Source organism: Armigeres subalbatus, chromosome 2 (assembly GCF_024139115.2).
Source record: "Armigeres subalbatus isolate Guangzhou_Male chromosome 2, GZ_Asu_2, whole genome shotgun sequence".
NCBI lineage: Eukaryota > Metazoa > Arthropoda > Insecta > Diptera > Culicidae > Armigeres > Armigeres subalbatus.
The window spans coordinates 298137198-298150426 of NC_085140.1; the positions used below are offsets into that span (position 1 = coordinate 298137198).

The window sequence follows — 13229 nt, forward strand, 5'->3', positions numbered from 1 at the left end:
CACTGTATGTGATTCATTGTAAGCAATTTCTTTCCTTTGCGTACTTTGCACAGAAGAACATGACATGGTCAGCGTTGTCAATAATATCACATACGTTGCAGAAACAATCATTTTCTATTTTCATTATATGTAACCAGTATCTGGAATAATCATGCCCCGAGAGTAAGCGATTTAGAGTTCGTACTTCAATGTTGTTTAGTTGTAACTTATAGTGCCAGGGTTTAGACGGTATAGTGTTTTCTATTTGGAAAAAAATTCTGCCTTTACCTAGTTCAATTGTGAATCAATCAATCAACCAAAAATCAAGTTGTGAATCCTTTTCACTAATGGCATGAATGTAGTTGATGGCGTCGTGTAGAAGGATTTTGTTGTTACATACAGCGTCTTGGTTGATCCCTGCTTTGGCCAATTCATCCGCTGTCTCATTTCCATTTATCCCAGTGTGTCCTGGGATCCACTGGATAGTCGTGTTGAACTCTGCAGCCATCCTCAAAACTTCGTTTATCACCTTGTCCCTTTCCGCAATATGCATGTTTCGCTTGATGAAATCACAGCCGGATTTTGAATCTGTCATTATAACTGCGTTCAGTAGGTTTTGGGAACTGATATACTGCAACGCAACATAAATAGCTTCCACCTCGGCAGACATTATGCAAACAGCATGTTTTAGTCTGAGGCTCAACTTGAAGTTATGTTTCTCATGATACGCCAATTCCACATGTCTCTCCGTCCGTTGAAGCGTCGGTGAACACTATAGATGTCTACCGTTATATTTCCCGTGAATGAGGGACAGAGATAACTGTTTCAGTACTTTTGGATCTGTGTTCTTTTTATCCCACGTTCCTTCTTTTAAGGTGGTGATAACTTGCACTTCTCCCCATTCGTACGGTCCTTTGACCATTGTAGACATGTTCCTCAATTCACTATAGCGTTCAACAGTTGTTGTTTCGATCTTCGTGTACCTTTGACCCTCGCAAAGTTTGCTATCAAGAAGTTCTTGGCGTATTTGTTCACACGTTTGGTCCCAAACTGGAGTTTTCCTGTAACAGTGTTTAACAACTTGTTTACCTATCGCACTGGCTCGTCTATTGACGATTAAAGGTTGCATGAAGAAGAAGAAGAAGTCGAAGGATGATATTTGAAAAAAAAATTCATGGGGAAGCATACGGGAAGTTTTTTTAAACTCTTCTCAAAAATTCTAGGAGCAATTTAATTAAAAACGGTTAGCAGTACGGGGTTGGACTTTCCTTCTACTGCATAATAAACGCAATTTTTCGATTTCAAATTTTATTTCATGATATTATACTTAACACATAGTATAAGAAATGTCCAACCCCGTACTGCTTTCCGTTTTTAATTAAATCGCTTCTAGAATTTTTGAGAAGAGTTTTAAAAAAATTTCCGTATGCTTCCCCGTGCAATATTTTTCTAATATCATCCTTCGACTTCTTCTTCTTCATGCAACCTTTAATCGCCAATACTTTAGCGGAGGTTGTGCTGCTAAAGCTTGTAGAGTGTTTCTGGGTGTAGTTTTTGTACAACCTGTTATTCTTCGAAGGCATTGGTTGTTTGTAGTTAGAGGTGTGCGCCGGTCCGAAAATCGACGGCGGCGGCGTTTGTCAAAATTTTGGTCGGCGGCGGCGGCGTTTTCGGCGTCACGCCGAAAGCCATTTTAACCGGCGGCGGCGGCGGCGTGAATCGGCGTGGTGATTTTTTTATAACGTTCTCGAAGATTTTTTTTTTCATTTTTTCGGGATATTTTCAAGACATCAACGGGAGCATCTTTTCCAGATTTTTTTTTTCCAAAATATTCATTATTGGAAATTATTTTCGAATTTTCCACAGGAACTACTTTGCAGCTCTTTGTAATTCCCAAGGAAAATTGTTTGGAATTTCAGGGGAAAATAATTCACTGCATGAGAAACTTTTTAGAATTTTCATGAGAAATTGTTCTGAATTTTGTACTCCAGAAAACTCAACAAAATATTTTGTCAAATTTACACTGAACATTTTTCGGAACATCCGCGGGAGACTCTAAGGAGTTTTTACGGGAAACTCGCTGGAGTTTTCACCAGAAATTTTCCATGGGAAATTTTTTAAAATGAGAAAAAAATACGATTTTAATGGAAATTGTTGGGAGTGTTCGTAGGAAATTTATTCTAATTGGCACGAGATGTTTTTTTTTAAATTGCCATGGAAAGTTCTTCGGAATTTTCACGAGGAATTTTCCAGAATTTCCATAGGGTGACTACTACCTGGAAAACCTGGAAAAAATGCTGGAATTATCAAAGAATTTCTGACACAATCAGGGAACTTTCAAACATGAAAAAAATTAACAATTTAAGAATTGAACACGTATAAATCGTTGTTCCGATCTATGGACAAAAAAAAGCGTTTATCTAGCTTTAAAGAAATTCCTGAATTATTCCCGAAGCAATACTTGAAGAGAGCTAAACATTTATTATGGAAATCAATTAGGTTTTGCTTGTAAAATCTTCTCAGTATTCGCTAGGAAATTCTTCATGAATGTATAAAAAAAAATAATTGAGGATTTCAAGGCAGTTCCTGGAAGAACTTTCGGAGAAATTTCTGGATCAATTTTCAAAAAAAAAATTTCGGATGGTTTTACAAAGGAATTACATGTCCTAGGAATTATAAGCGTAATTTTTAAATTATTCCTGGGGGAATTCCCAAGATGAGTCCCCGAATGAATTCCTGGAGAAATTTCTATAGGTAATTCAGGAGAAATTTCCAAGGTAAAACATGAAAAGGTTTATAAGAAAATAAAATCTAAAGGAAATTGTGAAGGATTTCTGCTAGAGGAATTTTCGATGGAATATCGAATGAATTTTCCAAGGAATTCCCAGAAGAATTTTCAAAAGAATTTCTAAAGGTATTCTCGAACTTATTCTCAAAAAATTCAAAGAATTCCTCAGAAGAACCCAAAAATGAATTTATGATTAGATTCCCGAAGGAATTTCGAAATAAATTTCTATGGGAATTTTAAGAGAATTTCCGAATGTTAAAAGGAATTTGTAGAAGAGAAACTCTTTAGAAATGACCGAAAAAATTTCCGTAGAAGTTACTGGAGGAATTCCTCAAACAAATATCGAAAATATTCTCCTCTAGGAATTCTAGAAATAATTTCCAAAGAAATTCCTTGAGGAATTTATTAAATTTTCCAAAGAATTTCGTAGAGGAATTTACGAAGGAACCTTTAAAGGAATTTTCCTAAGAATATCCAGAACAATTCCTTAAGGTGTTTTCTAATGTTTTCGTAAATAAATTTTCGAATGAAAAAAATATCAAAAAATCCGAAGCATTTTCCAAATGTGTTCCCAGTAGAGCATAAATATGTCTATATTTATGCATACATATGTCTATACTTATACTACCGTTTTTTGGCTGCGTTTGACCACAATATTGCCCCACTCGCATAACAGTCCCATTTGACTTTCGTCACTTTTTAGTAAACCCAATGAATAGGGTTCACTTCTTATGTACTTCCATAAATCATAATAAAATCTGCGATTTTGTATGCCCATGAGTGAAAAAAATACCAAGTCATAGTCCCATATTGGAAGTACCCGCATAACAGACCCACTAAGAATTTACATGAACTAATTGCTCAAAACTAAACAATGTTTCGATCAAACTAAATCGCTTTACGGTAATCCAGCGAATGACGAACAACTTAGCAAAATTTCAGCAAGATACGATGATGTCTCAATCTATTAGATTTTTTAAAAGTTTCATATGGAAGATGCAATTTGGAACTCCAATAGCTATTATCTCGGTATGCGAAAAAACGGTATGGGACTAATATGTGAGTGGGGCCAGAATAGGTGTTGGTCACATGGACTGGGGTGACTTTAGCAATTTTATACTTTTTCATCATCTGTATTTCCGAACAAATTTCTAAAGGAATTCCTTAAAACATTTACGAGGAATCTGAGATGAGCCAGCCGTGGGCTGAAAATCTCATTAATAAAGACATTACAATTTCCGAGGAGTGTGCTAAAGATCTCGTAAAAGAATTTACAAAGGAATCGTCGAATGAATTTCTGAAGAAATATCCGTACGAAGTTCTGAAGGAATTTCCGAAGAAAGTCTCAAACAAATTTCCGGAACAATTCTTGAAGAAGTTTACTAAAGTTCCTCTAAAGAAATTACTAATTAAAATCGATCGAATTTGCGAAAAAAAAATTTAAAAGAATATCTGCAAAAATCTCCAAAGTATTTTACGAAGGATACCATAAGGGATTTTTTGTTATGGAATTCTGGAGGAAGTTCCGAAGGAATTCCTGAGGAAACATTTTTTCGAAGCAATTCTTAGAATGTCTCTTTGAAGGAATTTCCAATTTCATTTCGTGGAAGAATTTTCGAAGGAATGCCTGAAGAAATATTTGATTGAAAGGTTGAAGCAATTTCTGCATGAGCTAAGTTACGAATCAGGGCCATAAAACAAAACCATGCAGAAGGTTGGAATTTTTTTCCATCCCTGGGCATATAAATGTATCATCGTGTTGGCCTCACGATATATGAGTGAAAATGGAAACCCGGCTTAGATAAACCGCGCATTTAACAACAGTGGAAGTGCTTAATAAAAAAACATTTAAAACAAGAAAAGGTCGTCGACCAAATTACTTTTTGGGCCAAACAACTTTGGGCTAGATGGAATTCGGTCAAATGATGTGCTTGGTCAAACTACATATTCGGCCTTGTTGCTTTCGGCCAAATTATTTTCTGCCGAACCACAAAAAATCTATTTCAGCGAGAAATTCTTCGGAATTTCCACTCACAGTTTTTCTAAGATTTTACGGAGATTTGAACGATAATTCTCAAGGAAATCATTGGTATTTTCACGAAAAATTCTCTGGGGTTCCAACGTGATGATGAGGGGATCATTCGGAAAATTCGACTGTATCTTCGAAATTTCCACGAAAAATTCTACGGACTTCTTCAAATTTGAATCGGCGTGGAAAAATATAGATCAGCGGCTAAATTGTAAACGGCGGCGCGCCGATACAAAAATGCCGGCGGCGGCGGCGTGCCAAAAACTGTCGGCGGCGGCGGCGTGTCGCGGCGGCGCACACCTCTATTTGTAGTGTCAATTTTTTTCAGATTCGTGTTACTGGCTAAACTGTAGATAGGGTATCTGTTCCTATATCAATAACAATAAGCCAATGCGCATATGAAATGCATTTATTTCTCACCCAATAATCAAGAAACATGAGAATAATTATGCTCGGCTGACATCATTTTTAATTGATAACAATTTGGTAACTTCAAAAAAGAAATTGTTATCACATTATAGAAGTATTTAGCTAAAAAACATCATCACTGTCATGCACCTATTTCAATAACATTCAAAAACAGTTAATCCTATGCCTGTACCTATATCAATAATACTGTTTCCAACATAAAATACGCACACTATTACTTGTGTGTATACGTAACGATACGATTGCAGTGATGCCGAATTCTTCAATGTTTTGTATTTGAGTTGAAATATAATTACAAAATTCGAGTTTTCGTTGTAGTTTTCCAACTTATCAGTTTGATTTTATGTTTGTCATAGCTTATCTCTTCGATATACCTTGTTTTACAAACATAAGAATTGAATTTCACAATGAAAGTTCATTCAAGCATTTTTGAAATAAAAATCTAGGTCGGCAACCTTTGCCGATGCTGCAGCCATGTAAAAAGTTTGGAATACGGACAAGAATAATTTAGACGTTGTTCAAAATAAACCTATATCAAACTATAGGAAATTGCGTAAGTTTTTCAAATATGATTATATTTATAGTGAAATTGTGATGTGCTCTATGTGTTGTGAAGTATAGATAGTGGAATATATAGATGAGCGAAGATAAATCCTCTGTCTCCAAACGAACTGTCAAACGTGTCTCCAAACGAGCATGACGTCACGATTTCAATGGAAACGTTAAGGGCTGTGACGTCATATGCGCGTGTGCACGGGCAAAAAAATCGACTCAGCCATGCTTTCGCTCATCTATAGATTCTACTATCTATATTGTGAAGTGTATTTTGAAAGGATTCATTTGTTTTAGCTTGAAATTGAGTGGAAAACAACGGCGTGAAATGAGATGAATCTGCTAGTAGCAATCGAGCAGTGCATCAAATCAACAGTTCAGAGGTAGGAAAATAAAAATAAATGTGTTTTATAATTTTGTTTTTAATAATTTGAGTCTAGTGAACTAAAACATTACTCAAACGGAATTTTAAATAATATTCCAAACATTGGAGAAGGTGGTCTATTCATTATTGTGTACATACGATGTGAGAAATTGTAATCAAATTGATTTTTTATTTGGTTTATCGACGGTTGAGATTAATATACGGGCTGTTATTAATATGGGAACAGATACCCTACTCGTTCCGTACTCTACGAAACTTCTTACTAAAGCTTTGTATGCCATACTTAAGGTTTCCGGATGTCCACCATACTTCGTACCGCTGATTACTTTCAGCATGTTGAGACGTTCTGCCATCTTCTGCGTTAATTCTCGCACGTGAGCACCAAAGCGTAGAGATTTGTCAATCAGAACCCCTAAATATCTGTGGTTCCTCACCGCTTCGATGTCTTCGTTGTTTATCGTGATTTGCATCCTCTTTGCACTGTTCAGGAATAGTATCGACTTCGTCTTCTGGGAGTTGACTGTGAAGTTAAGCTTTTTTGCAGCTTGGATGAAGCGTTTCATGAAGGCATTTCCTCTTTCGTTCACCTCCTCGATTGATCTTCCTGATACAATAATGGAGAAGTCGTCTGCGTATTGAACCAATATGACGCCATCAGCATGGATTTCCGCTGTGTAAACGTTGAACAATGTCGGTGACAATACATCTCCTTGCGGGAGCCCTTGATTTACGTATCTCACTACTTGTTGTTTACCCACCTGTAATTGAACTCTTCGGTTAGTTAGGAAGGTCAGTATCCAACTTCTGATCTCTGGTGGCGTTTCGTTTGTTTCCATAATTTCTTCTAGCTTTTCTGGCTTCACTGCGTTGAAGGCGTTAGAGAGATCGACGAATATGGCACCAACAATCAATCCTTCGCGTTTTGATGCTAATACGCTATTAACCATATATTCCAGACAGCCCGCTGTTGATATACCCTTGGGAAGATCCATTAATTACGTAACGCAAAAATTGGACTTTTTCAACCCCCCCTCCCCCCTATGTCACACTTTTTGTATGAAGCTTCTGAAAATTTTGTATGGATCGTCACACTTCACTCAACCCCCCCTCCCACCTCTAAGCGTTACGTAATTTGTGGACGTTCCCCTTCCGAAATCCAAAAGACAGGTTCGGAAGAATAGTCTTCTGGTCGAGATGTAGCTGAAGCTTCTCTAAAACCGCTGCGTTCATTATTTTGAGACAACAGTTGATCATTGACTGGTATCGTATTAGTTCTCCATATCCTGTTCAGATCCGATATGATGATGTCGTTAATTTCGTTGTTGAGTGACCGCAACATACTGTATGATATTGCGTCTGGTCCTGGTGCTGATGGTGTTCTTTTCTTATTTAGAAATCGATTCCAGAAGTCGGCCGTAATGATATCGTAGTTGGGTAGATAACTTGGCTGGAATTCCGAGAGTTCTTCCCAGGGGAAAAATTTATCAAAAAATTCCATGGCCATCCCTATGTCTGCATGAACTAGTATGTTGCCCTCCGATTTCCTTTTCCCTGTTAGCTTTCGTAACTGTTCCCAAATAATTTTTGATGGTGTGCGAGGGTCAATGCTTGCAACGAATTCCTCTTGAGACACCTTCTTCAGATGATTGAAAATAGCTTCCTTCCGTTTGAGCTGAATTAGCTCGTGCATACCTCCTGTGCGATTAAACCGCATGCGGGCTTCTCGCTTTTCCTGCCATGTTTGCTCCACTTCTGTAGACCACCAGAATTTAGGTTTGTATTTGTCTTTCTGCCTGGAGTTCTTTATGATTCGCCGTGTTTCATTTTGCAAATCGTCGATGCCTTTGATGTTCTCGCCATTTAGTTGACATATTGCAGCTTTCACCTTGGACTTATTTACAAAATAACGTTCAGATTTCCCTTCTGCGAGTTGGACGTCCGTTACTAGCGCAAGATGGCGACTACCAATTCCGAAGTCTAGTGTTTGCATTGATGTATTGTTAATCAGCTGCGGTGTTACCATAACCAGGTCAATTGCCGATGGGCATTTTCCTAGCTCCGCTGGAATAAACGTTGCATGTCCACTGTTGAGGAGGATTAAATTTTCATCATTTATTAGATCGAATAACACTATACCATTTCTGTCGGAATGATGTGGATCCCATGCACTATGGTTAGCGTTGAAGTCTCCACCGACTATCGCTCTTTTATATTTTCGAATTTCCCTGAAGATAATGTCGATGTTATCCCGTAACTCAAGCTGCGGAACTTTCGGAGCGATGTAGATCGATACTAGTAGGATATCCAATCCGACGATTTGCCTTGCAACTACTTGTATTCGCTGAAAACTTGGAATAATCACTTCTCTCGTTTTGATTTTCTTGTTTATTATTATTCCCGCACCACCGTATCCATCATCCCTAGATTTGAGGAAGGTGAAATACCCTGGCACTTTATATTTAGTACTTTCTAACTCTAATCTGCTCCACGTTTCGCTTACATAGGCTACATTGTATTGTTCCTTTATTAGTATTCTTGCTAATTCATCCTTATTTTTTTCTAGGCTTTGTATGTTTATTTGAAAGATTCGTATGTTTTGCTCTGTCATGTTCTACTTACTTTTCCATCCTAGTTCAGTTCGACTCCTGCGACCAGTCTATAGTACTGGATCGAAGGCGACGGTTGCTGACATTTTCCTTCATAGTTCTGCTGTTATCCGCTATGTCTGTGATCTTCCCACCAGCTGCTCCTTGGAACGCTGTGTCATCCCCGTTTTGGTCATTTTTGCTGAGCTGCTCCGTGATCTTCTGGGTTCTCTGTTCTTGGAATTGTTGAGCCCATCGTTCAAAGTCGGATACTTTGAATTTGTTAAAAAGGGCTACCCCTGCACTCTCCTTTTCGCTGGTCTTCTTCTTTTTATCGGCTAGCACCTGTACCTGGATACGATGGATGCCCACTGCGGGACGTCAAAATCGTCATCGGTGACATGAACGCTCAGGTAGGAAGGGAGGAAATGTATAGACCGGTCATCGGACCGGATAGTCTGCATACCGTATCGAACGACAACGGCCAACGATGCATAAACTTTGCAGCCTCCCGCGGAATGGTAGTCCGAAGCACTTTCTTCCCCCGTAAGAATATCCACAAGGCCACATGGAAATCACCTAATCAAGTAACGGAAAACCAAATCGACCACGTTCTAATCGACGGTAAATTCTTCTCCGACATCACGAACGTACGCACTTACCGCAGTGCGAATATTGAATCCGACCACTACCTCGTCGCAGTATGTCTGCGCTCAAAACTCTCGACGGTGATCAACACGCGTCGGAGTCGTCCGCCGCGGCTTAACATTGGGCGGCTACAAGACGGTAGACTAGCCCAAGACTACGCGCAGCAGCTGGAAGTGGCACTCCCAACGGAAGAGCAGCTAGGCGCAGCATCTCTTGAAGATGGCTGGAGAGATATTCGATCCGCCATTGGAAGCACCGCAACCGCTGCACTAGGCACGGTGGCTCCGGATCAGAGAAACGACTGGTATGACGGCGAATGTGAGCAATTAGTTGAGGAGAAGAATGCAGCATGGGCGAGATTGCTGCAACACCGCACGAGGGCGAACGAGGCACGATACAAACAGGCGCGGAACAGACAAAACTCGATTTTCCGGAGGAAAAAGCGCCAGCAGGAAGATCGAGACCGTGAAGAGACGGAGGAACTGTACCGCGCTAATAACGCACGAAAGTTCTATGAGAAGTTGAACCGTTCACGTAAGGGCCACATGCCACAGCCCGATATGTGTAAGGACATAAACGGGAACCTTCTTACGAACGAGCGTGAGGTGATCCAAAGGTGGCGGCAGCACTACGAAGAGCACCTGAATGGCGATATGGCAGACAACGGTGGCGGTATGGTAATGAACCTAGGAGCACGCGCGCAGGACATGCGACTTCCGGCTCCGAATCTCCAGGAAATCCAGGAGGAGATCGGCCGGCTGAAAAACAACAAAGCCCCTGGAGTTGACCAACTACCAGGAGAGCTGTTTAAACACGGTGGTGAAGCACTGGCTAGAGCGCTGCACTGGGTGATTACCAAGGTTTGGGAGGATGAGGTTCTGCCGCAGGAGTGGATGGAAGGTGTCGTGTGTCCCATCTACTAGCAACTACCGCGCAATCACATTGCTGAACGCCGCCTACAAGGTACTCTCCCAAATTTTATGCCGTCGACTAACACCAATTGCAAGAGAGTTCGTGGGGCAGTACCAGGCGGGATTTATGGGTGAACGCTCCACCACAGACCAGGTGTTCGCCATACGTCAGGTATTGCAGAAATGCCGCGAATACAACGTGCCCACACATCATCTATTTATCGACTTCAAAGCCGCATATGATACAATCGATCGGGACCAGCTATGGCAGCTAATGCACGAAAACGGATTTCCGGATAAACTGATACGGTTGATCAAGGCGACGATGGATCGGGTGATGTGCGTAGTTCGAGTTTCAGGGGCATTCTCGAGTCCCTTCGAAACCCGTAGAGGGTTACGGCAAGGTGATGGTCTTTCGTGTCTGCTATTCAACATCGCTTTGGAGGGAGTAATACGAAGGGCAGGGATTGACACGAGTGGTACGATTTTCACGAAGTCCGTCCAGTTATTTGGTTTCGCCGACGACATTGATATCATGGCACGTAACTTTGAGAGGATGGAGGAAGCCTACATCAGACTGAAAAGCGAAGCTAAACGGATTGGACTAGTCATCAACACGTCGAAGACGAAGTACATGATAGGAAGAGGCTCAAGAGAGGTCAATGTGAGCCACCCACCACGAGTTTGTATCGGTGGTGACGAAATCGAGGTGGTTGAAGAATTCGTGTACTTGGGCTCACTGGTGACCGCCGATAACGATACCAGCAGAGAAATTCGAAGACGCATAGTGGCTGGAAATCGTACGTACTTTGGACTCCGCAAGACGCTCCGATCGAATAGAGTTCGCCGCCGTACCAAACTGACTATCTACAAAACGCTTATAAGACCGGTAGTTCTCTACGGACACGAGACCTGGACGATGCTCGTGGAGGACCAACGCGCACTGGGAGTTTTCGAAAGGAAAGTGTTGCGTACCATCTATGGTGGGTTGCAGATGGCGGACGGTACGTGGAGGAGGCGAATGAACCACGAGTTGCATCAGCTGTTGGGAGAACCATCCATCGTTCACACCGCGAAAATCGGAAGACTGCGGTGGGCCGGGCACGTAGCCAGAATGTCGGACAGTAATCCGGTGAAAATGGTTCTCGACAACGATCCGACGGGAACAAGAAGGCGAGGTGCACAGCGGGCAAGGTGGATCGATCAGGTGGAGGACGACTTGCAGACCCTCCGCAGACTGCGTGGTTGGCGAAGTGCAGCCATGAACCGAGCTGAATGGAGAAGTCTTTTATGTGCAGCACAGGCCACTCCGGCCTTAGTCTGATGATAAATAAATAAACCTGTACCTGGTCGGCGATATTCACATTCTGAATCGTTCTCTTCGGCTTCTGAGGTCTGTACTGTCTTTCGTTCTGCGTACGGTAAAGTCCCGCGGTCATATTCGCGAAGCTCTCCGGAAGGGTTGGGTATTCTTCCGCATTTTCCAGGGCATCATAATGGTTTTGTGTTAGAATCGGATTTTGTTCCTGTGCTTCCATATACGTCATTGTTGACTTCGCCATGATTGTTTTTATATTTCGTTGCCTCACTCTCTCAGCACAGTTTTCGTCCGATGTTTTGTGTTCCGAGTTGGTTCTGCAATAAAGGCACTTCCGTTTATTCGGGCTTTCACCCAGCTCCATTCCACAACAGCACACAACAACATGTGCAGTTTTCGCAACGTTTCTTCGATCGGCAGCTATCGGTCTTGTAATTGTACCTTAAACAGTACTGGCTTGCTTATGAATGGTCGTACTGAATTCACACAGCAGAACAGACGAACATTCTTCGGTAGTACGCTTGCGCGGAATGCAATGCTGATTCTGTTCGTTTCTACTTTGTTTCCTCCTTCATACCTGTGTAGACGGTTGATGCCAAGAACCGGGCAATCACTTCAGATGTTTTGCTGTATTTCCTCGATTGTCATGTCGACTGGAACTCCTGATATCACTCCTGACACTGCCACAAAGCTTCGTGGTATGTAGGCGCGGTAACCCTTTGGTTGTAACTGCTTATCTGCTTGCAGATTATTTGCTGCTCGGTAGCACTTCATAAAAACCAGTACCTTGTTTCTGCCGAGAGGGCGCAGATTGTTAATGTTGTTTTTGTATTCGTTGTTTTGCGACAACATTCGTCCTACGGTCAATTTGTTGATTTGCGCTTTGGCATCCCCATCATTCTCCAGCTGCACGATAACCCTGTACGGAGACGTGTCATTTGCGTTGTACTCATAGATCCGATGCTTTGCACTACTGTCGGGTGGTTTATTCTGCTGTCCAGGTGGGTCCGCCATTTTGTGGTTTGGATTTCAGCGTATTTGTTTCTTTTCCTCACTCAATAACAATTGATTCGATGATTTGGATTATACTCACTCGATAAACTTTGTCACTTTCAGAGATACTTAATTGGAGAAAATATTTCGTAATTATGCGAAAACAGAAGCACTTGAAAAATTTTCCTTCCTTCCACCTCTGCGATTTGTCCGGGAGTCTTGAAGGAGGGACGGAAAATGAATTTTGACTCCTCGGAAGTAGTTGATTCGCCTTCGTAAATTATAATTTTATTTACATAGTTTTATGTGATCCTGTAGGTCGTGATCCTCGTCGGCAGAGAACTTCGACAATGCTACGAAAATGGATATAATACCTAGATTATATTTTGTAGAACTATTGCACGAGTAATAAATTCGTCGCCGTAACCTGTAGCTAATAGGGTTGAAGGAAACTATTATTGTAAGTTCAAATGAAATGTTGTAAATCATCAAACTAATAACAATACAATTCAGTTTTAAGCTGCTGTGATTAACTTCGCTCTGTAAACAAATGCAAACACCATGAATAATTACTAATGGCTCTTAGTACAAATACCGAACACAATCTGAAAA

General features: G+C 41.0%; 1 protein-coding gene across 3 annotated transcripts; it reads right to left on the minus strand.

Annotated features, from left to right (window-relative positions):
- Nucleotides 1–8425: 8425 nt before the first annotated feature.
- LOC134212465 (uncharacterized) lies at nt 8426–12304 on the minus strand. Of its 3 annotated transcripts, none has more exons than XM_062690360.1 (3): nt 11647–12111; nt 8782–9092; nt 8426–8503 (listed from the first exon to the last, which is right to left on the minus strand). In XM_062690360.1, exons 1-2 carry the CDS (start codon nt 11986–11988, stop codon nt 8796–8798), a joined length of 639 nt encoding a protein of 212 aa, XP_062546344.1. In that variant the 5' UTR covers nt 11989–12111; the 3' UTR covers nt 8426–8503; nt 8782–8795. The 3 variants fall into 3 exon arrangements, with proteins under 3 accessions (XP_062546344.1, XP_062546345.1, XP_062546343.1); XM_062690361.1 differs by lacking the exon at nt 8426–8503 and adding an exon at nt 12202–12304 and having other exon boundaries at nt 8525–9092; nt 11647–11832; XM_062690359.1 differs by lacking the exon at nt 8426–8503 and having other exon boundaries at nt 8525–9092.
- Nucleotides 12305–13229: the final 925 nt, after the last annotated feature.

What these genes read in the sequence shown, in the direction of transcription:
- LOC134212465 (XM_062690360.1), bottom strand. Translation starts at nt 11,988, where the DNA reads ATGGAGCTGGGTGAAAGCCCGAATAAACGGAAGTGCCTTTATTGCAGA. An exon ending in ATATCGCCGACCAGGTACAG is followed by an intron (nt 9,093 to 11,646) that starts GTTTATTTATTT and finishes ATCCAGGTACAG; the next exon opens with GTGCTAGCCGATAAAAAGAA.